Source organism: Parasteatoda tepidariorum, chromosome 4, assembly GCF_982258835.1.
Source record: "Parasteatoda tepidariorum strain Cologne lab strain chromosome 4, Ptep-v5.0, whole genome shotgun sequence".
In the NCBI taxonomy this organism is placed as follows: Eukaryota; Metazoa; Arthropoda; class Arachnida; order Araneae; family Theridiidae; genus Parasteatoda; species Parasteatoda tepidariorum.
Genome location: NC_141758.1, coordinates 78,218,243 through 78,241,171, shown reverse-complemented (window position 1 = coordinate 78,241,171; position 22,929 = coordinate 78,218,243). Strand labels below are relative to the sequence as shown.

The window sequence follows — 22,929 nt, the reverse complement described above, 5'->3', positions numbered from 1 at the left end:
ACCTTCTGAATTCGAAGATGAATCATCGTTCTCAAATCAAGAGTAGAAAATGTTCTCAAACTGAGGATAAATTCAGCTTCTCATGGTTTATTTTAGATTTTATGACCATTGCTGAAACAAGGTTTATTTGCGCAGCCCTTTATATGCTTTATTTAACACTTTAAAGGTGTAAGTTGGCCTGATCATTAAGTTTTTAACACAAATAAAAATGTTGTATTTAAGAGCCCAGACAAAACTTGAATGAAAAAAAAACAAAAAAAAAAAAAACACGATAAACAGTAACTGTAAATAAAAGCAAAAAAAATGAGATTTTTTGTAAAGGTATTTGCATGCCTTTATTCAATCTTTAAGTAAAACAAGCTTTACATGCCAACATTTGCACTAATTTAATTAATTCCTTAAAAAAGAATTAATTGAAAAGTCAACTTTTTTATGCCAACCAAATAAAAATGAAAATACAACGTTTGCAGTAAAGTTGCATGCAATCTGAGATACGCTATTTTCAAATGTGACTTATTAAGAGTATAAACATTAAAATAATGTAATTAGTTTTAGGTTAATAGTTATATTTAGTTTTAATATTTTTTATTTAACAAGAGAGATTCTATAATTAAAAATATAAACGAAATTTATTGGTGTATCTTTCATCTATGTGCTGTTGTTGTAAAGCTAATGCTTAGTGGGATTAAATTAAAATGCATCTCTTATGTCTTTAGCAAGCTAAATAAGAAAGTTAATTCTGGGGTATAGCGTTCCCCCGTACAGATTTAGTAGGAAAAAATAATTAGATATTCAAAATATAATTAATTATATATTCCATGCAAAACCTACTGGACCACAACCCTAGACGAAACTCAATGCAAAACTTGAATACCTGGGACGAAAATTTTTTTTATCTTACACAATTCAGTAATAATTTAAAAATTCGTATTTTTGCTTTTAATTTTTTGTTTGTTTTTATTTCAATATCTTATTATTAACAATAACAGGAAAAGAATATTAATTATGCTAAAGTTTATTATATAGTATTGTTTAACATTTTACTTTCAAAATATTGCACAAAATAATAAGGTAGCATTTTTGTAGTTGCATTTTTGTAGTTCTGTTTTGCAAGCAACTTCAAGTTGATAAGCTCTCAATTGCAAAACAGAAAGAATGTAATATATTACTTATTCTTTTTCCATTTCAGAGAGAGAGAGAAAGAAATTTCCCAATTTACAGATCTAACTCTAAATTTTTAAAAGTTTGCTTTTTTGCCCAAGTGTACCAAATTTTCAAATACCAGCTTGAATAAATTAGGGAGAAGCAAACGCGAAAATTTTTTACGTAAATTTTATCAGAAGTATTGGTCATAGTACAAAATTTAATTAGAACTTTATTATAAAGTTCCTAGTTAATGTGAAAATCTTATATTATCATTAACGTCTTTTAAAGTTATCTTTCTGTAGAAATTTTATTCGAAACGGAATATTTAAAATACCCTACTACTTAAGTATTTTAATTTCGCAAGTACACAGCTTTAATTTACTTTGCTACACAAATTTTATTTATGCTTTACCTGACTCTCGTGAAAAATTTTACTTGCACTAAATATTCATTACATTAAGTTTGACACTCCAACATAAGTTTTAACGCTGAATTAAAAAAAATTAATATTTTTAAGACATATTTCATTATACAAAAACAAAAGTATAAATATCAGTAAATAATAGGCTCATTGTGTTTTGTTACTTTGTAAACATCAGTTTGAGAAAAAGAAAGATTATGAGGAAATAGATAAATCGAAATTAAATTACGATCGAAATTAAATTACGAGATTTTACTATAATATACACTGGGAAAAATATAGTCAGAGCTACCAGGATTTGGTAGAATTTACCGTATTTCTGGCTCTATGGGAACACTAAAAAACTTTTAAATTTTTACAGAAGCGTTTTGGTAATGATTTTGGTAAAATTAACAAAAAAATATGGTCTTATAACATGCGATAAAATTCGATAAAAGTGGTCAAATTTGGCAATTTTATCATGATACCCTAAAGAGCAGGGCATAAAAACCATTTATTCGATTAAATTGTTTTTTCAGTTATGTATTTTTTACTAAATGCGTGGTAATCATAACTATAATTTGAAGAATAAGAATTTCCCGTAAATTGTTACGATATGAACAAAAATAATTACCGAATAAATGGTTTAAATAGTGTATTTTTTTTATTACCAGAAATGTCATTATCATACAGTATGGTACTTTTACCATAATTTTTTTCTCCAAATTTTATTTCTCATTTTATTCCAAATTTATTTATTTTATTATGTATTTGATGATAATTTTTTCTATTCATAATAAAATAAAGAATCACACTGATTATGTTAAAAGTAATTCTTTACTTTATTATTCGATTACGTATTTATTTACTTTATTATTACGTATTGAATGATATTATACTTATGTATTTTATGTTATTAATGTAATTCATTTTAATAAAATGAGTTCGTATTATAAAAAATTAGCAAACAAATATTAATACCGTTATTATAAATACCGCTTTGGAACTATTAAACGAAAAATTATTGTGCTGAATATCTTCACGAAACAAACTTAATTAGGAAAATGAAACGTGAACCAAGCTTCAAAACTGAAATATTAAAATTTACATGTCACTCTCATGTCAAGGGCACATTTTATACAAAAATCAAAATTGGTGTTTGAAGTTTAAAAACGGAATTGTGGTTACTTTTAACCTAATCTACCCACGTATTTTGCTTTTACGAAATATATGCTTGGCGTTTTGATAAGAAAAAGTTATAGTAATCGTTTTTACCTAGAAACGTTTTACGTTATTTTTGCATAATTAATCATTCAAACTGTCGGTTTTGTGGTTTTATGTCATAATTTCAAATAGACAACAAAAGGAAGTATCTTTTTTGTTTTATCCTTCACCCATTTTTATGATGTTTATAAAAGACAAATATTATAATTAATTTTATTTAAAATCCAGAAATTGAAGGGTTGGTAGCGCTATAATTAGCTAATGTACTTACTACTACAGACAGATTTAAGTAAGCAACCGTTTTAAATTAAATACAGATTTGGTGGATAAGTAGTATATTGTACATTATTATTCTGTATTAAATAAGTTATTATTAACAATAATATAATAAAGCAGATTTGATTCAAAAACTGCTCTATTATAACGGCCAAGTATTCATTGATAATTTTCATTCAGAAAATCATCGGTACTTTTGCTAAATTGGCATAAACTATAATTTATATTAATATCAAATTAATCTAAAACGATTTTCTAATTAAAAAATTCTGTTCGCAATGAAAAATAATACTTATTTTACTAAAGTTTTACTAAACTTTAAATGCTTAGATGAAATATATTTTTACATTTTATCTAAAATTTTCCAAAATGGATTGAGCTTTCTCATTTCACTAATACTTACTTTTGCACTCATTTTTATGGGAAAAAAAACCATTCCGTACTAATTAACATGAATTTTACTTTTTAAACTGTAAAGAGATTTATAAATTTTAATATGATTTTAAAAGTGCTACATTTATTTTTTAAATTTATGTATGTTTGATAATTATTAGGTTATTATAATTTTTATTCCTATTTATTAGGTTATTACTATACCTTATTATTTGGTTAATTCATGATTATTAGGTTATTATTATTTCTTATTTTTGAATATTGGTCCTTATTATTTATTTTGGTTACTATTATTTTTTATAATTTGATTGTTGATTCTTATTATTAGATTATTATTATTCATTATTATTTTATTACTATTCCTTTTTATTTGATTATTGATCTTTATTATTAGGGTATTTTTATTCCTTATAATTAAATTACTATTTCTTATTATTTCATTATTGTTTCTCATTATTAGGTTATTATTATTCTTTATTATTTGATTACTGTTCCTTATGATTTGATTATTATTATTTTCCTGATTATTATTATTTCTTTACAGAATTAAGATCGGTAATATAAAAGATGAATAGAGTGAATAATGTGGGCAGATACACAAGACCAGATTCAACTGCAAACGAAGAGGCTTATCGGCGTGAAGAATATGCCCGTTTACGAGAAGACATAGAAAGAAAGCGACGAGCAGCTTTACCCCAAAACATCAGAGGTAAAATTTCTTTTTAATAACAATTTCAAATATTTTTTCAAAAATATTAATTTTGATACATTATTCCAATTTTTTTTCTAAATTCCTAACTAACAAATTTTGATTCTATTTTAAAGAAATTTTGTATTAAAGTGAAATTTCGAAGAAATCCCATAATTCAAAAATCCTTACTGTGTATTAACTTCACAAATTTATATTTTAATAAATAAAAAGGCGAGACTGATCAGTTTGATAAAAATATACAAACTATAGATACTTTTTCGTTAAAAATGGTCTTACAAAGTTAAATTTTTATCTCTTTTTTGGTGAAAATAGATAACTGTTTTCAATCTTTCTTGTCAGTTTTTATATTTATAAGAAAATTTATACTTTCGGAACTAAAAGGAGAAATAAACAAAGTTTTCAAACTCAACTCATCATTTCAAAGAATTTCTGTGCATATAAGCGCACAAGTTTTTTTTAAAAAATTTTTTTTAATTTTTTTTTTATGAAAACTGCTTTTTGGAATTTCGAAATGCTTTAAAGCTGATTTTCAGAAAATTCTCAAAATATCATTTAATACGTTGAAATATATTGCTAATGAAATATATTTTATTCTTATTTTTTAAAGGAAAAATCAGTATGTAACAAATAGTAGGCTTTAAAATGTTTTCAATTTGATGAGTAAAAAATGAATAAATTGATTCATTCTTTTCTTTTTGGTAGCTAGATAGCCGAAATTCTTTTCCTTCTTTTTTATTTTATACTAAAAAAAGCAAATTTTTTTTGATTTGTTGTTCTATCTGACTCAAGGAAAAATTGTTAATTGTGAGGTCATTTTTCAAATAAAATTTCAGTTCCCCATTTTTTGAAGCTCCATTTTTTTAAATACTTCAATCCGGATAGTTTTTTTTAAATTTATGAAATCCCAATTATGATATCGTCATTTAAAAGTTGAGTTTTTTTTTAAAAGAAAAAATTTACTTTAAAATTTTAAAAAAGGGGGAATATTCCATGGGAGTTTGCGACTAAAGTCGTAGGGAATATTATTTCTTTTTACCTATTTTAGCTTTAGATTTTTATGCATAAATTAATAATTCAAACTTCAAATAATAATTCAAATAATTTTCTGCAAAATACTTATTTCTCTTTTCAAATGCAATTTTAATAGGGTTTAAATTGCAAATGAAACTGTTTGGAAAAAGGTTTCACAGTAACTACAAAATCAAAACAAGTTCGTTAGCACCTGTCTAGAAAATGTTAAAAAGTTACAGAAATAGCAGATTGTACCTGTTGTAACACATATCAACTACATATACTGAATGCAGAAATTCTAAACTAATGAGCGCAGATATTTACATAGTACATGCAATAGAAGGAATCTCCGTTCTATAAAGAATTAAAAATTGGTGCAGGAGGTACGAAGAAAGAAAAATTTGTGAAGAAAAATAATGATAAAAAAAAATTCATAAACGCATTTAATAGTTTAGTATTGCCGTGCGACGATTGCGCCTCTGATGCGTTAAAATCATTCTAAAAATCAAACCAACACTCTCAGAAGTAAAACTCTTACATTTGACGATTCAATAATCCTTGAGTTATATTTTGTTAATAATGAAAATCATTTCGTCATGAAATAAGGTGATTTGTGACAAAACACCAACTCTCAAATGTATGACGAAATTTTTTCTCAACTCGGTATCTCATCGTTGTTTTACCACCTCAAATCTAATTTGACGAAACTAAAAGACAAAATATTTCTTTAATTTTGACGAAATTTATTTCTTTGAAGAAATGACGTAAGTATGAGGATATGTTCTAATGGAGAATATACCAGGGAACGGATTCGTCAATACAAAAAAAATATTCGTGAAATATGAAAATCCATCTTTTACAGTGTACAATCAAATTTAAGTAAATTAAGTTCTAAACTCTTCCTGCATTAATGCTTATAAAAAAGTTCAAAAATTTTTAATTTTGATCCAAACAAATGCCAGTCATTCCTAAGTAAAGGCTTTTCTTTTCAAAGTTTAGACCATTGCTAATATTCATTATTTTATAAACACAAATTTTTACTAATTAATATATTTCACGCAACCTAATTTACCTTATCTAATTTAAGTAAATATGCTTAAATATTTATTGTTCTTTGAGCCATTTAAAAATTACAGTAAAAAATATACGGAATTTTGGAAAAGTTAACAGCCGAAATACAAGAGCATTTTACAGCCGTGTAATATATTAGAACCGCTCAGCATTAAACGCCGCAATTACGTTTCATAAAGCTTTTTGGAACATTTTTTTCAAGTTGTAATAATCTGGGAAAAGGAAAACCCCATGACTTGAATAGAATATCCTTTCTTTTATAATGTTTTAAACATATTTTTTGGAAATAGCATGTTTTTAATCAATGTTAGTCAATCATGATAGTAATGCTTGAGCTTGTAATCTTTAAGATTTAATTTAAAATGAAGTTTTATAGTAAAAAAATGCTTTAAAGTTTTTGTATAATGTTCTTTCAGTCGGTCCTCAGCCAATATTAGTACAAGGTGTGGAACTTTATGCAAGGGAAAATGCCAAACTTCACAATACTCAATTGTATGAATTACTGGACAGTAAAGAAGCTCCTCTTATTATTCGGCGTGGTCAAACATTTTATATGGCTATACGGTTTAGAAAGCTCTTCAATCCACAAGTTGATACTGTCAGACTGCACTTTGAGTTTGGTAAGTACTTTCTAAGATATTATTCAAATATTAATCACATGAAAACTATTATTATCGCTTTCGCGAAATAATAATGTTCTTCCAATCTTCGAAGTTATATGTTTAATAAAAGTTAATACTTACTAATTGAATTACTTTCGGAAAAATGTTATATAATTCTGTATATCATTTCTATAAAATTGTTAAATATATTCGTTTAAAAATAATATTATTCCTATGTTGAAATCCTTAATGTATTCTGTGACTGTAGTTTTGCAAATAGTTCAGAAATTCATCTGATTTTAATTAAAGAGATACATGCAATATATTTAAAAATTTTTAAAGTAAATATTTAAGAATAAATTGTTAAAATAAATAATTTAAAAGTATATAATTTCATGAACAATAAAATTCATTTTAAAAAATAATTGTGCCTTTTATCATTTACCATGTTAAGTAGTACGAATGATATTTATTTTTTATACATCCTCATTAAATCATACAAATTAAATTTATAATTGCTCCGTAAGCCTAAACATTTAGAGGGCGGTAAGCATAAATATTGGATTATACAGTTTATAAATAAAGACATTAAATTTGTTACCTTCTTCATTAAAATATTCTACTACTTTTTCATTTATTATTTTAATTTATTGACTTATATGATTTATTTCTATTATTATTAAAATGTGTGTCATTATGAAAATATTAGTTTTTAATGTTTTGTTCATATAGTTAAATATTAGGGAGATTTTGTAAATTTATGTACACACCCACACGTAATAAGATTTGAAGCAACGTGCGTTGAAACATGCTTGCGTTTTTTTGATCCTACGTATCTTACAGTTTTGTTGGCGTGGTATTACAAAGTTACAAGCATGCTTTTTAGAGTTGTTAAATGTTGTTTTCTGCTAAAGACAACCTTTGTATTAATATCAGATAGATCAAGAGGAGCTTAACATATATTGAATGCAAGTAATATTCAAGATAAAATGAAGATGAATGATTTGTTTTCACAAAATGTTAAAATGGATCTTGTAATTTTACAATTGGCTGATTTAATAAAAAAATAATTTTATTGGTTTCAGTTTAAAATTACGCTTGTCAAATTGACTTAGGTTCATAAAAAAAACTAAATAATATTTCTTTTTTTAGAAATAAATATCGTATATATTTTTACTTTAATTTTATAATCCAATGGAGGAAATGTATACTATCCACATCCATTATTATAATGTATATTTTGATATTTGAACTTAAAATGATATCTCACAAAGTTGGCGTTTTTAATAGTTTACAAGATCTCTTATCTTCCTTCACGCAAGATTTATATTTCTTCAAGGGCGCATGCGCATTTTATCAAAATTGGCAGTGCACTTCAAGTGCGTATGCGCAACTAATTTTACATAGGAAATGCATGGAATGTAACGTAAAAGTGCGTAATCTCCCTGTTATTTAAACCTTTTACTTAGGGTTTATATAGTTAAGGTTGTATAATATTTAAGCTGAATAAAGATTTCACATAATTTAAGATCAAATTAACTTTAATTTACATAGATCATTACATTTATTTAATGTTTAACGTTAAATTCATCTAACTCACTGTAGCATTATTTTATTGAACTCTACAAATTCAAACTTGCTATTTTTTTAATGATCTAATGAAATTTTTATGTTCAAAAAGAAATATGAGTTTTTGGACTCGTTTGTTTATGATGCCTCTAATTGCAATGTTCTAATCTTCAAATGTTCAATCATGAATGTCTTAATGTCGCAATAAAATGTTCAATCTCACATAATGGTTGGTTTAAAAATATAACACACTATGCAGAAATTAAAAAAAAATTATTTTTTCAGGTCCACCCCCATACCTTATGCAAAAAGGCAACTTAATCAGTTTACCTATCACAAATGTGTCTTCCTTTACTAGAGATCGAAAAATGTGGGATGTACGCACACATCAGCATGAAGGTGCTGTTATCACAATTGATGTTCAGATGGCCGGTAGTGCTCCCGTTGGTGTGTGGAAAATGAAAATTTTATCATACCCAACTGGCGATTTAAGTTCTAAACCTGAAATATTTGAAATAAAACAAAATGTCTACATTTTATTCAATCCTTGGAGTAAAGGTAAGTTTTAGTATTCGTATAATTCTTTTCTTAAAATTTTTTAAAGACAGTTAGCGTTTAACCATTTTACTTAATAACTTTAAAAATAAACACATTAAAAATTGTTGCGTATTTTAAAAACAGATTTTTCGGGCTGTTGTGAAATCCCATCTGGAATTCGCATAACCATTGTGCTAGATTTTGCAGTCATGATTTCATGCAAAATTAGATTTCAAACTTCGTATGGAGGATGTATGGGATCAACATGTTATCCGTAAATTTTTCATTAACAAGTGAAGATTTTTTGACGAGGTTTTTGTGTTATTTTTTCGTAAATTATACGGTAGAAAGACCGAGTAACACTTCAACCTGAGATTCTGCTTGAAAATGGTGGCGATATTTTAAATACCAATATCGCTTACTGTGGCTTCTTTAACTTATAAAATTAATGAAATATAAATGTTCACGCTTTAAGCGTACCTATATCGTTTAGTTCTTACAAAGAAATAGAAAGTAAAAAACTCTTTTTATAGTAAAAGTAAAAAATACTTTTTTAACTTCCTTTCACAAAAACTATCTGATCTTTTTTTTTCAAGATAAGAGCTACAGTAAGAAAAAAAGTGTGGTCTAAGCTATCAAAATATGGTAAAATTTACCATGGTTTTCGCTTTATGGGAACACTGAAAATCTCGGTAATTTTGACTAAAGCGTTTTGATAATGATTTTTGCTAAATTAACTATAAAATATGGTTTCATAATATGTGATAAAATCTGAGTAAAGGATGATGACAATTGGTAATTTTAATATGATACGTTAGAGCATGGCATAAAAATCATTTATTATGTAAAATTTACTTTCAATTCTGTATTTTCACTAAATGGATGATAATAATAAGAATAATTATGAGAATCACAATTTTCTGTTAACTGTTGCCGTAGCGAAAAGAAAAAAGAATTAAATGGATGATTTAAAAACAGTATATTATGGTTTCATTAACCAGAATTATGGTAATTTTCTTAACCAAAAGCGTCATTGCTGAACAGCACGATTATTTTACCAAATTTTTTTTTCTCCTTGCAGTATTATAATTTACTTTATTAATAATGCTTATTGGCACATCGAAAATGGAAAAATATTTTTTGTGACATTCTATATTTGATATTTCCTTTTCTTGTATTGCTTGTTACTCAAACAATTAAACTTGTTACACTATTTACGTTTTTGAATTTATTTTTTAGAGGATACAGTCTTTCTGGATAAAGAAGATGCAAGGAGAGAGTATGTATTAAATGATGTGGGAAAAATATTCGTTGGAACACAAAAAGAGCCCCGAGGCAGACGCTGGATTTATGGCCAAGTAAGATACACGAATTATATGACAAATTATGGTCTTCCTGTTTTATTGGTAGTATTTGAGCAATGAGAAATCCCTTTAAAACCTGCTTAAGATTTCAAAGTGAGCGTCAAAGTATTCAAAAATATACATGGATTAGGAAAAATAAGTACCCAAAAATTTTAAGAAGTATTTGTTTAGTCCAAAAAGGGGAGCATTAATATACTTAACAAAGGAATTTTGGAATTTGGGAATTTTTTAAAATTTTTTGCAATAAGGAAATCATTTGAAACTTGCTCCAGATAACAAAGTGAGCGTCAATTTTTCTAAAAATACCCATAAGTGTGGAGAAATAAGTAATCAAAAGATTTAAGTGCGATTTGCTAACTCCAAAGAAGAATGTGTTAAGAGCATATGTATGAGCATTAAGAGCAAACTTTTAAATAAAAAAAAAATTAACATTGTGAATCTAGTGAAAAAATTCTTGTTGAGAAAAAAGAGTTATAAAAATATGTCAGATATTTTCCTCCCTAAAACCAGAAATGAGTAAATAGTATAATAATTTAGGCTCTAAGAAGACAGAAAAGTATTTTCTTTAAAAATAAATCTAATTTATCCTTATCTAGGCTTAAATAATAAAATATTCATTTATAAAATCTTAATTAATTAGACATTTGTGTACTTAATTAGGGTTGGTTAAATGTTTACTGATTAAATCATTATTTATATGTTATTTATTCATTAAATCATAAATTCTGAGATGTTCGCTCATTAATTACTGACAAATTAAATAACGATTTGTTATAAACTGTTATCAATTATATGCTTACATTTTTAAATAATTGTGAAAGAAGTATTCATTTATAAGTTTTTATTAATAAGATCTAATTTTTTACATAAATGATGATCATGGAATTATTAATCGATGAAATAAATTTTAAGTAATTACATTATCTTTAATATTCATTAAATTAAAAAACGTTGCAAATATTTTAAATTCCTTTTCAGTTTGCTGATTCCGTTCTACCTGGAGCAATGTTAATGTTAAATCATGCTAATCTGGATTATACCGGTCGTGCTAGCCCCATATTGGTATCAAGAGCTGTTTCAAAACTGGTGAGTTTAGAAAATTCCTCCATGAATAGAATTGTTAGTTTCTCAATTAACTTAGAAATTTATGTGAATAATGAAGGCTTAGAAAGCAACTCGTATAAATTCGAATAATTGAATACTGAATTATCAGTTTTTCAATTGCTTTCTGATTAAGGAACATAATATTCAGTGCGAAAAAAAAGGTCCAACCTGAATAACACCTGTTGTTGTTGTTTCTAATGCTACTTGCCTCACGGGCAAGCCTGCTTGGTGAAACCACACAAATTTAAGGCAGAGTGTGCGTTTCTTGTTTGTCAGTGGCACCATCCTATGGCCAAGAATTCGACTTCAGTGACTCACACGTCACAGCCCGTTTTATAGGGCGGACCCATTCACACATCCATTCATTCATCCACAGATCGTAATTTTGACCTGAATCAGAGAACGATCGATCTCCAATAAAGTACCCCCACAGGTATTGATTTGTTATGGGAACATGGAGGCCTTTGCAACTCAACAGATTTAACGTGCATCAGTCACCATTTACTACACGGGGAGTCTTCGGCCGGCGGGGTTCGAACCCACGAACTCTTGCACATGGACCCAGTGGCCTACCGACCAGGCTATCCCGGCCTGAATAACATCTAATGTAATAATCAGATTTTTAAGTAAGAATTCAATGGCTCGAGGAGATGACCTCCAATATGCTAATAAATTAGTGTAGACGATATTACGGAACTTTAAGTTACGAAATCAGGCGCAAAACGTAATATCTCTAAAAAAACAAACCTTAATTTCGTCGGATCCGGATTTTTCCTCCCCCAAATTATAAGGGGTGGCGGCAATATGTTGGCCAGGAGAGCTGAACGAAATTTGGAACCCATCATGCACATCTCGATCTCGAGAACCTTTTAAGTGAATTGAAAAAATTTTGAACGCAATTATAAAATTCGTTTATCCAAAGATCGTTCCATGTAAAAATTAATTATTAATAATCATTTATTAATTTTTATCTCTTTTTTATTTCATAATACTTGAAAAAATTTCCAATCAAAAGGTATCTAAAATTTTACATCATTTCAAAGAATGTAATGTTTTAAGGAAAAATATAAAATTTGAGAGAAATAGGTCCAATAGTTTCTGAGAAATCGATTTTTAAATACCTGACTTTTTTTCGGTAAGGTGAATTTTACTGACTCTGCACTCAGTGTGGTAGTACTTTTTTGCCATAATTTTATAAGGAATTTTTACAGTGCGTCGGGTAATGTCCTTTTAACTAAAAAAACAGTGTAAGGAATGCCAGATAATTCTAATCAGGGCATTACTGGGCCACGACGCCTCACATTACACGCTGCTCCTTAATTTTAGCCGGGTTCATACCTACATTGCTTTCCTGCTATGTCCTTCTCGCTCCCGTGAAAATGATGGGGTGAGGTTTCGCTCTCTATTTCTCGCTCCCGTGATATTTCCGGCCTGGAGTGTTCAGTGGTAACGAGCCAATAAGAATAAAACTATTTTATTTCTTTTGCCCGGAAAACATTTTATTTCTCATTTTACGCACCAGATGGCAGTACCGGGATATTTTGAAGGTAATTGTGGATAGTTAGTTTATTTTAAACTAGATGTCAGCACTAAACAAATACGTAATACAAATACAAAAGCCAAGCCATTTGCTTTAGGCCCTGGCTTAGTGGAGTGTGTTGCGAATATTAAAATTAATTCTTAATTGATTCCAAGTCTGACTTCATTTTATGAAACATCACATTGGATATTTTTTTGTGCAATACATAATCAAAAAGAATCGGTTGTATTCCCTTAAAATATTTTTTCCAGTTTTTTTTCAACATGTTGTTTTGATATTGTATAGGTAAATAGTGAAAATGATGACAAAGGAATTGTAGTAGGAAATTGGTCTGGAATGTATGATGACGGAACGGCCCCTTGGATGTGGACTGGAAGTGCACAAATAATGGACGAGTATTTCAAAAATGGCGGGGAACAATCAGTGAAATATGGTCAGTGTTGGGTATTTGCTGGAGTAGCTACCACAGGTATATTATTTACCTTTGATTTTTCTAACTTTACAAAAAAAATTGTCAATTAAGTGATTGATCAAATATTTTAGGTAATGTATGTCATCCTACAATATTCATAAAGATTTTTGGGATTTTTATTTATTCAATTAGTTCCATTTTTGCACTCGAGACAAAGGCTAGACAAACATTTTTGATAAAACAACTTTTCAAAAGTATTTCTGATATTAATCGTGGTATAGGGTGAGCGGTAATGATCACTTTAATTATTTGTTTTTAGAACTAATGTCAAAAACTAAGTCAGGAAGCATTCGTAAATGGCTCAAAATAATATTTAATTACGAAATTTTTTTTGTCGAAACCTAACGAATTACCATGGAAAAGTTTTTGCCGATAGCAAAAAAATATGTTTTGTTGCCGGAGGGAACAGCGATGGGTTAAAAAGCTATCATTCGAAACATTTCATTTTTCCCTAGGCAATCAAACTGTTTTTTATGTTTCCTGTCTTGATCATATAAACTAAAGACTTAGTGAGAAGAACTGACCTAATTTAATTTTTGTTTGGTACAAAAATGGTTTGTAAATTTAAGTTATTTCCCCAATTTTTCGGTACTCAACATTGGTAAGTCATTTTTAAAAGAGCTTGCGTAATAGCTTATACCCAAATCATGTTGCCAAATGGAATATTTTAAAAAATTAAATATTTGAGAAAGAACTTAAGGTGCTTATTGAACAACTGAATTATTATGCTATGTATTAAGTTATCACGCAGCCATTACACCTAAATTAACACTGGGAAGTAATTTTTTTTTTAATTTATGGAAATATTTGATCCTGTCTAATTTTGATGTGGGGATTTCAAATCTGAAATTAGTTTTGCTTCTGATTTTTAAAGACTACCCAAAAATTGCGATTTTCATCAAAAATTGACAAGTTGAGTTTTGTGTTTTACTGTTTTTATTATTTCATTAGCTTTAAGAAAATACTTAGTTTTTTAAATTCTGATCACTGGGAACGAAGTTACAGCTGTTTTAGCTGGAGCTAATCAGATTGTTTTTGTTGTAGAAATTTACAAGTTTAAAAACGCTATAAACAACAAATAATCGCGCAAGCGCTGTGACAAATGCTAGAAAAGTTGGGGTACATCATTAGGTTTAAAACTGCTTAGAAAAATGCCCAGAAATGTCACCGTACGCGGTTCAGGACACATCACTGTTATAGTCCGTTTAGAATTACACGGAAAAATGACTCATAATAGTGAAGCTCCCCAGGCGACTAGCAGCATTTATGCGACCCTTTGTTACATATAACATTTTTAAACTTGAACATGTTGACAAAAAAATAAAAACATCATTCAAAAAACTGTAGCTTGAGAGAGAAAGCAATAGCAGGTTTTAAATCAGCGATACGAAGGTATCAAAGAGCTATTAAAAAATCTCATGGAATAAATGCTTAAAAGTGCAATCATGACGGATATTGATTTATTTTTTCTGCTTTAATTGTCTAAGCAATATGCATTTTTACATATTTTTATTTTAATTTAGATGAAAACATTCAATTTAAATTTAAACTCTCCTTTCAGTATGCCGAACGCTTGGACTTCCTTGTCGAACAGTTACAAATTTCGTGTCAGCCCACGACACAGATCGCAGTCTAACAGTGGATAAATATTTTGACGAAAAAGGAGAAAAAATTGAAGGAGTTAGTAATGATTCCATATGGTAAGCGTTTCAATAATCTTTGAACCTTAAAGAAATATCTAAGTCGCATTGAATTTATCCCGAAAAATCCTGTGTGTTTAGGTTACAAAGTCACAAAAGTAAATTCTGAATAAATTATTCACAAAGGCAAACCTTCATCCTCAGAAACTCTAACTTTTGGTGGCTTAGCAATTCTTAATCTAAATGTTGCTATTTTTGAAAACTATTTTGCCAAAAAACTACAGATTTTTGACAAAAAGTGAACTTTTTGACGAAAGTGTTTCCTCACGTATGTGTCCTCTCAGCTGATTCTGAAAGTTAATGTTGTTTCCTGCCTTATGGTACATTGAGAAAAAAAAGTGGTTAAAACTATTAGAATATATAAAATATACCATCTTTCTGGCTCAATGGGAACACCAAAAAGCTCGGTTATTTTTACCGTTGTGTGATTTTGGTAAAATTAACAATAAAATATGGTTTTATAGTCTGTCACAAAATTTGGTAATTTTATCATGATACCTCTAGGCATGGTATAAAATCCATTTTTTTCAGTTAAATTTACTTTTTAGCTTTGTGTTTTTTACTCAATGTGTGGTAATAAGAACAATAATTCTGAAAACAGGAAATTCCAGAAAACCGTTACCATATGAACGGAAAAATTACCAAATGAATGGTTTATATACTGTATATTTAAGTTTTAATAGCCAGACTTGTTTAACTATAGTTTTAGTACTAATACAGAAGTTTAACTATAGTTTCTTTTAAAATCTGAAATGTCAATACCATATAGTACGGTAATTTTAATTACAATAAGTTTTTTTCTTCCTGAACGATAATGAGCAATAAACTTAGCACCATATAAAAAAGCAGTAAACTTGCGTATCGTATGATTGCACTACTATTATGCTTCATCCCGACCCAAAACTTCGAACAGCGTATGTTTTTTTTTTTTTATTATTATTATTTTTTTTTTTTTTTTAATTTCAGAATCAGTTTCTTTCATTTTGGCATAAGTATCTACTATAAGTTTGTTCAGTTTTTGACAGTTCACACGAATAAAAAAAAATGGGGCTATTTTTTGTTCTGTGACCTATTTTTACGAGTCTTAGCTTACAGATGCCCAGATAATCTCAGCGCTAAGGTCTGGAAAGTGTTGTTTCCAAAAACGGCCACTTTGCTTTTGAAGGAATATTTATCCATATTTTTATTATTATTGGAAGGAGCCAGATTTCTGTTAAAAATTTCCTTATTTGGATGGGAATTCTCGTTTATGTCTGCCTTAATTATTTCTGATATTGTCTTCTAGTTTGGATTGCTGTTCATCCTTTTCCCCACAAAAACTAAAAACATTCCCCCCCTACGAAACTCTCTTTTCTTAATCTTGAAAAATCCAAACATTTCACCTTGTTTCTATTAATACATTCGGTATTGCACGAAAAATGGAACAACGTGACTTTCAACAACTCTAACGTAACAATTCCAGAAAATCGCTACCTTTTTATTCGAAAAAATGGCTAGACACAAGAACAAAACTATTTTCCAGAGACGTTAATGCATGATTATAAGAAATTTTTGCAATAATCATTATGTAGTTATATTATTATTGCTTTTCTTTATAGATGATTTTTATCACATTTAACCATTTTACTCGAATCAGTAAAATAATACCATTTATGATAATGATCGTAAATTTGTTTTGTAGTTGAAGGACGAATGAAATTGATACGGCCCTTTGTAGTTAAATTAAAAGTCTATTTCAGTTATTCAATAAATCTTAATGCTATTATTTAAAACGCAGTTGATGTCAGAACCAAGGTCTTACAGTTAATATATCATGAAGATGTCAAAGATTTCATAAAGCTGAAATTTTACTATAGCTTATAAGAATAAAAAAGAAATTCTAAGGCAATATCGATTGTACTTTAAACTGTTATTAAAACATCATTTAGGTATTTGATATTTTAGTATCTATATATTAGTTTTATTTATTAAAAAAAATTAAAAAACTATTTACTTAATCATTTTTTTTATAAAGCTTCTAAAAGTATTTCACTCTTGCACTTTTTATAAACTATTACAGTATGTATTATTAAATAAAAACCTCAAAATTGATTTTAAAAAATAATATTTTTTCAAAATTTTGTGATAAGTGTGTTAATTCTATTCTTCTTGATAAGGAACTGGTAGTAATTTGTATAAAATCAATAATCTTGTTCTAGATATTATTTATTTCTCTTCCTTTTTCGTTACTTATGAGAAAATAGGCCGAAAAGCTTAAGGCTCATCTTTAGGAAATTAGTAGACGTTGAAAATGAAATTTTAAAATACACATGCTAATTAAAATTTGTTAATACTGCAAAATCAAATAAAAAAATATTGAAATCGAAACGAAATAACACGCATGCTAATAAAATTATAACTGCAATAATTTCATCAGTTATTATTCTTAATTTTTTTTTAAATAATGGCTTGAATATGACATAAATTTAACTTAAAATATTCATAAATATATATTTTATTTTTAAAATTATTATGAAATATTTCCCTCGAGTAATGATTAATGATTGTGAATTTTTTTTCAAAAAAATATAGCTCTTTTTAAATTTTATTCAAACATTTATCCCATTTTCAAAATCAAACGAAAATTTAAACATATGGATAATTGTTTAAATTTAATTGATGAATTTATACAATATGGTCGAATCGAAAATTCACTTATTATTTTTTTCTCGCGTTTTAAACAAAAAAAATTCTCATTTATTAACCAAATTCAGGCAATCTAAATAAATATAGTTCTTTTTAAATTTTATACAGGTATTTATCCCATTTTTCTAAATCAAACAGAAATTTAAACCAATGGATAATTGCTTAAATTTAATTGAGGAATTTATACAATGTGGTAGAATCGAAAATTCATTTTATTTTTTTTCGCGTTTTAAAAGAAAAATTTCTCATTTATTAACCAAACTCATGCAATCTAAAAATATATTTTATGAGTATTAAAAAATCACATAATCCTAAAATTAAATTGTCAAGAGAAAACAATTTATTACTGATGCGCATACACTTCTAGGAACTTTCACGTATGGAATGACGTATGGATGTCTCGACCTGATTTACCTCCAGGTTATGGTGGATGGCAATCCATAGACTCTACACCCCAAGAAACAAGTGCTAGTAAGTATTTTAATTATTAGAAATTAAAAATGACTGTAGGAAGGATTGAATGTAAGAACAAAAATAAAGTAAACAAATAAATAAATATTTCAAGTTTGTGTGTTTAATACTAGAAAATATCAAGTAGTTAACCTGTCGAACTGTGTTGTCCGGTGAACTTAAGTTTTTCGAATGAAACATATGTTATTTGAGACATATATATCCCACCTGTTGAATGCAATTTAGTTTTTATGGATTGCTGACTAGACTTCGGATATAGTGCGAAGCAGAAAAAGGGCTTCACGATTTTTTTTTTTTTTTTTTTGAATTCGTGAATAGTTAAAATACAATTTGCTGGTGATTTCGTTGTAAAAGCAAAATAAGTCAAATTGTTATTAGCAACAATCATAGGTTTTTTCGGATGCTTTTTTATTGAAAATGTTAATTCTTTCCAATGGTATACGGAGAGAAACATTCTATTAAAATTACTGTACTGTATCGTAATGATAACCAAAAACCAAACCGTAAAGATAAAAAAAAACCAAAATTCTGGTTAATGAAATCAAAATATAAGGTATTTAAGTCATATATTTGGTAATTTGTTTCATTCGCATTATAGCGGTTTACCGGCTTTGAATTTCCAAATTATAAATCTTATTATCATACATTTAGTAAAAAATACAAAACTGAAAACAGAATTTAACCAAATAAATGGTTTTTATGCTATGCTCTAGATGCTCTAGAACATGACTTTAGAGCATAGCCTCAGCTGAAGTATCATGATAAACCTGAAGTATCATGAAGTATCATGATAACTTTTACCACATTTAGAAAATTTTATTACATATCATAAAACCATATTTTATTGTTAATTTTACTAAAATCATGACCGCAACGTTTCGTTAAAAATCACCGAGCTTTTTAATGTTCTCATTTTCACAATATGTCTCAGTTTTTCGTTGTAAATTCTTCACAACACTGTAGAACATTTAAGCTCATTTTACACCAACAATCAACAATAGTAGCAACTACTTTACACCAAATTGGTGTAGTGAAACTCCATATAGTATTAGTGTTTCACTACACCAAGAAAGTTCTTTTGTATTACTTAATATTAAGTAGCTGGTACCCTTTTTATTATTCAGTAACACAAAAAATTATAATTTGAGTTAGATATGATGCACACCTTGATGCAAAATAAGAATCTTTAATTAAGAATACATCTCTACACTAATTCTTAAAATAAAATTAGTTTGCAAATTAAATACACAATGTAGCACAGAAAGATTATTAAGATGAATTCGGACTAGGTTCAGCCAAACGAAGTAGAGGGAAAATGTAGAGTATAAAATCATAAATACAATTTACAGAGATAAACAGAATATATGCTCGAAAATTAAAAAATTTCAAAATAATAGACTCGTAATTGTATGCAACGAAAAACAATACATGCATAGATTAACGACGAACTTCTGTAGATGTATAGCAGCATGAAAGCCAACATCAAACTCATGCCAGCTTGTGCTGGATTGCAAGCAATTTGTTGGCGATTTCCAAAGTTTTCCTACGGTGATATTTTCCGGAGCGAAAATAAATAAATTATCTTGTGCGTGAGATTTTCGTAAACTTTTTCCACTTAAAGTGTCTAGATTTAAATTACACCCCTTAAATTATATATGAAAGCTGTTAACGTGAAAAAAGTGCGCGAAAAAGTGTTACTTCGCATCATTATTTGGGTTATTTATTCTCATATTAGGAGAGATATTACATCACAGATGGTACGATATACATAATTATGACGCTAAGTTTTGAAGCTAACTCGTGTTTTGCCTAATTTTGTCGTCTTTCTTTTAGATGTTTTCCAAATGGGACCTGCATCAGTTGAAGCTGTCCGACGAGGACAAGTAGGTTTTGACTTTGACTGTCCTTTTGTGTTTGCTGAAGTCAATGCTGATATCATTAAATGGACAAGAGACGAAACAGTAGAGGGAGGATGGAGGAAAGCTGCTAGTGACAAATACAAGTGAGACTAAGACGATTTATTAAAATAATTTTAAATAATGAATTTTTGCTCGTAAAATGTACCAAATATTTTAAACAAAAAAGCAAAGTGATTATTTTTTAAATAAAAGTTACTATTCTTTTTAATATTTTATGTATCGTTGTCGAGGTAGTTTGATTGACGATGCTGATGTTGTCGTTTGAATTTGATATTATCGATGCAATGCACTAAACTATATAATGCAGAATTAAACATATTTTTAAATATTAATGAGATCTGTTTACTAGCACAAAATAATTTAATTTGATTCATGAGAATCAAAAAATTCCATGACGCATACACTGAATATTTTCTACAAAGCAAATTCTATTAGTAAGAAAAGTTATAAGAATTACAATAATGAATACAATTTTTCCTGAAGGTAAACAGTTTTAAAATAGTTTTTAAACTCTAATCTTGTGATTTTAGTGATTTTTATTTTCATACTTATCAAATTTTTTAGGTTCACATGAAACAGCAAATTAATATCACCTTCATACTTAAGAAATATTGCAAAAATAAAGAATGTCTCAAATAATTTAGGTTCACAATTCTTTGCTTCGTTTTTAAAATTGATGTATAATACGAAGGAGAAAAATTAGTTAAATGTGTACTTTTCGATTTATAAAATTATTATATTTACGGAAAATCTTAGGTATTTTCACAAACTATAACACTTAGAAATTAACAATTTGATTAAAATTTAAAGAGAATAGAAACTTTGATTTTTGTTGTTGTAAAATTATTGTTGTCATTGTTAGAATCGGCCAATTCATGCTGACGAAAAAGATAGGAGTGGATGACGATATTGGAGACACCGATGCTGAAAATATTGTAGCAGAATACAAAGATAAAGAAGGTAAAAATTAATTCAAGGAGTTCAAAGAAATTCAAAACGTAAAAAAATAATGATTCAAGCTGTCTAAAAGGGAAATAAAATAATTATGTTTCTGATATACCTAAAAAAAGTATGTCGCTTTATTTATAAAAGCTGTGAAGGATTTTCTGTGGTGATCGAAGTATATATTACGTAGATAATGCGCCTTACGCTTGAGTTTGAGTACACAAATCATCTTGAGTACACAAATGCATTCCATACAAGTGAGAAATCTTTAGTGGGTAAAAAAAAATCTTTGTAGAGAAAAATTCCTTCCTTGTATCTCATTTTGAGTTTTTTGAATCCAGGCCTTACAATTTGTGCACTTAATAAATTATAATTTCCTGTGCTTTATATTTATATCAATTCAACAGCAAAAATTCTTTAGGAGATGAAATAGATTTCAGCATCTTTACCTTCAAGTCCTGTATTGGGTAGTTGTCAATACATTTCTTTTTCTGTAGCCTGCAACGTGTTCACCACATCTCCTTTATGAAAAAAATTAACCTTTTTCCATAATAGATTCACAACCGACAAAAAATCGGCCATTAACAGTCAACTATGAAACTGTTGAGAATCGATTTAGTAGTTTTAATCGTAATCGTAATGTATTTGTTTTATAAAAATAATAACCAGAATCTGGGTATTATGACTGATGTAAGAAGTAATAAAGAAAGGTTGTTTTGTTTTTATTGAGAACTAAACGTTTCTTTGCGTTGATTTAATTATTAATTTCGCCTTCATTGCTGATAATTTAGGCCTCGTTCGTGAAACGAAACAGAAACAGTTCTAAAAATGTCGTCTGCTTTTGCGATCTATCATGTGGTGCTGTACATTTTTATTGCTTATGTTAGCCACTGTTTTTGATGACTCTTACATAGTCATTTTCGCTTAACTAATTTTTACTACTATTTTGAATTGTTACTATTTCGATGCCTTACATGATTTCCGTATTTTATCATAAATATCATAAATGATAATATTTAACGTACGAAAATAAAATAAGTAACCAAACGATTATAAAAAAAACTTTATAAATACAATTACAAATAGTAAAGCAAAACGATAACCTCGTCAGTTTAAGTAGTAGTTAAGCTTTTTGCCGTATTGTTGCTCTGAAGCCGTTTGAATGAGAATGTTACCATTTTACCCCGCGCTGTGAGGAAGAAAAAAAAAAAAAAAAAAAAACGTCACTTTTTTAGATGCTTTGGCATTAGACTGAAAATTCTTTATACATTTTTCAGTTGTTGAAATAAATACATTCTAATGCAATTCTGTATAATATAAATCTGTATAATTTAAATACTTTTAATGTATTTAAAGTTTATAACATCAAAAATGATGATGTATGAAGTATTTGGAGTAATTAAACCATAATTTCAAAAGTGCTTAGGAGAGAACCTTTTTCGGGACAAATTTCGTGATTTACGTGTAGATAAAATACAGGGTGTCCCAAAACGACAGCATAAACTCTGCACAGCTAGATTCCTCGTTGGGAGTACATAAAAACTGCTCAAAAAGGCATTCCTGTACAATCCATAGTTTACGAGAAAAATACGAAAAACAAAGTATGACGTCACTACCGGTGCAGGAAAAAAACACTTTATTGGATATATCAAGAACAGTATTTGCATATCTTTCAAGACAATAATGTTTACAACGTCCGCCGCTCATATTATGCTTTAAATTGTGTATAGTATACTGCTGTTGATAAGTTCAATAAATTGTTTTCTCTTACACCGGCAGTGACGTCAT

The 22,929-nt window shown here is 28.0% G+C and overlaps 1 protein-coding gene across 2 annotated transcripts in view; it reads left to right on the top strand.

Moving 5' to 3' along the window:
• Window positions 1-22,929, top strand: part of LOC107441339 (hemocyte protein-glutamine gamma-glutamyltransferase) — a 64,118-nt gene that overhangs the window by 32,905 nt on the left and 8,284 nt on the right. For both annotated transcript variants that reach the window (XM_016054565.5, XM_087161420.1), the window contains exons 2-11: window positions 3,984-4,148; window positions 6,650-6,853; window positions 8,690-8,962; window positions 10,181-10,299; window positions 11,284-11,391; window positions 13,235-13,418; window positions 14,983-15,121; window positions 18,174-18,277; window positions 20,111-20,279; window positions 21,059-21,156. In XM_016054565.5, the coding sequence (XP_015910051.1) occupies window positions 4,007-4,148; window positions 6,650-6,853; window positions 8,690-8,962; window positions 10,181-10,299; window positions 11,284-11,391; window positions 13,235-13,418; window positions 14,983-15,121; window positions 18,174-18,277; window positions 20,111-20,279; window positions 21,059-21,156 (1,540 nt within the window). In that variant the 5' untranslated portion in view covers window positions 3,984-4,006. The remainder of the gene's footprint in view (window positions 1-3,983; window positions 4,149-6,649; window positions 6,854-8,689; window positions 8,963-10,180; window positions 10,300-11,283; window positions 11,392-13,234; window positions 13,419-14,982; window positions 15,122-18,173; window positions 18,278-20,110; window positions 20,280-21,058; window positions 21,157-22,929) is intronic.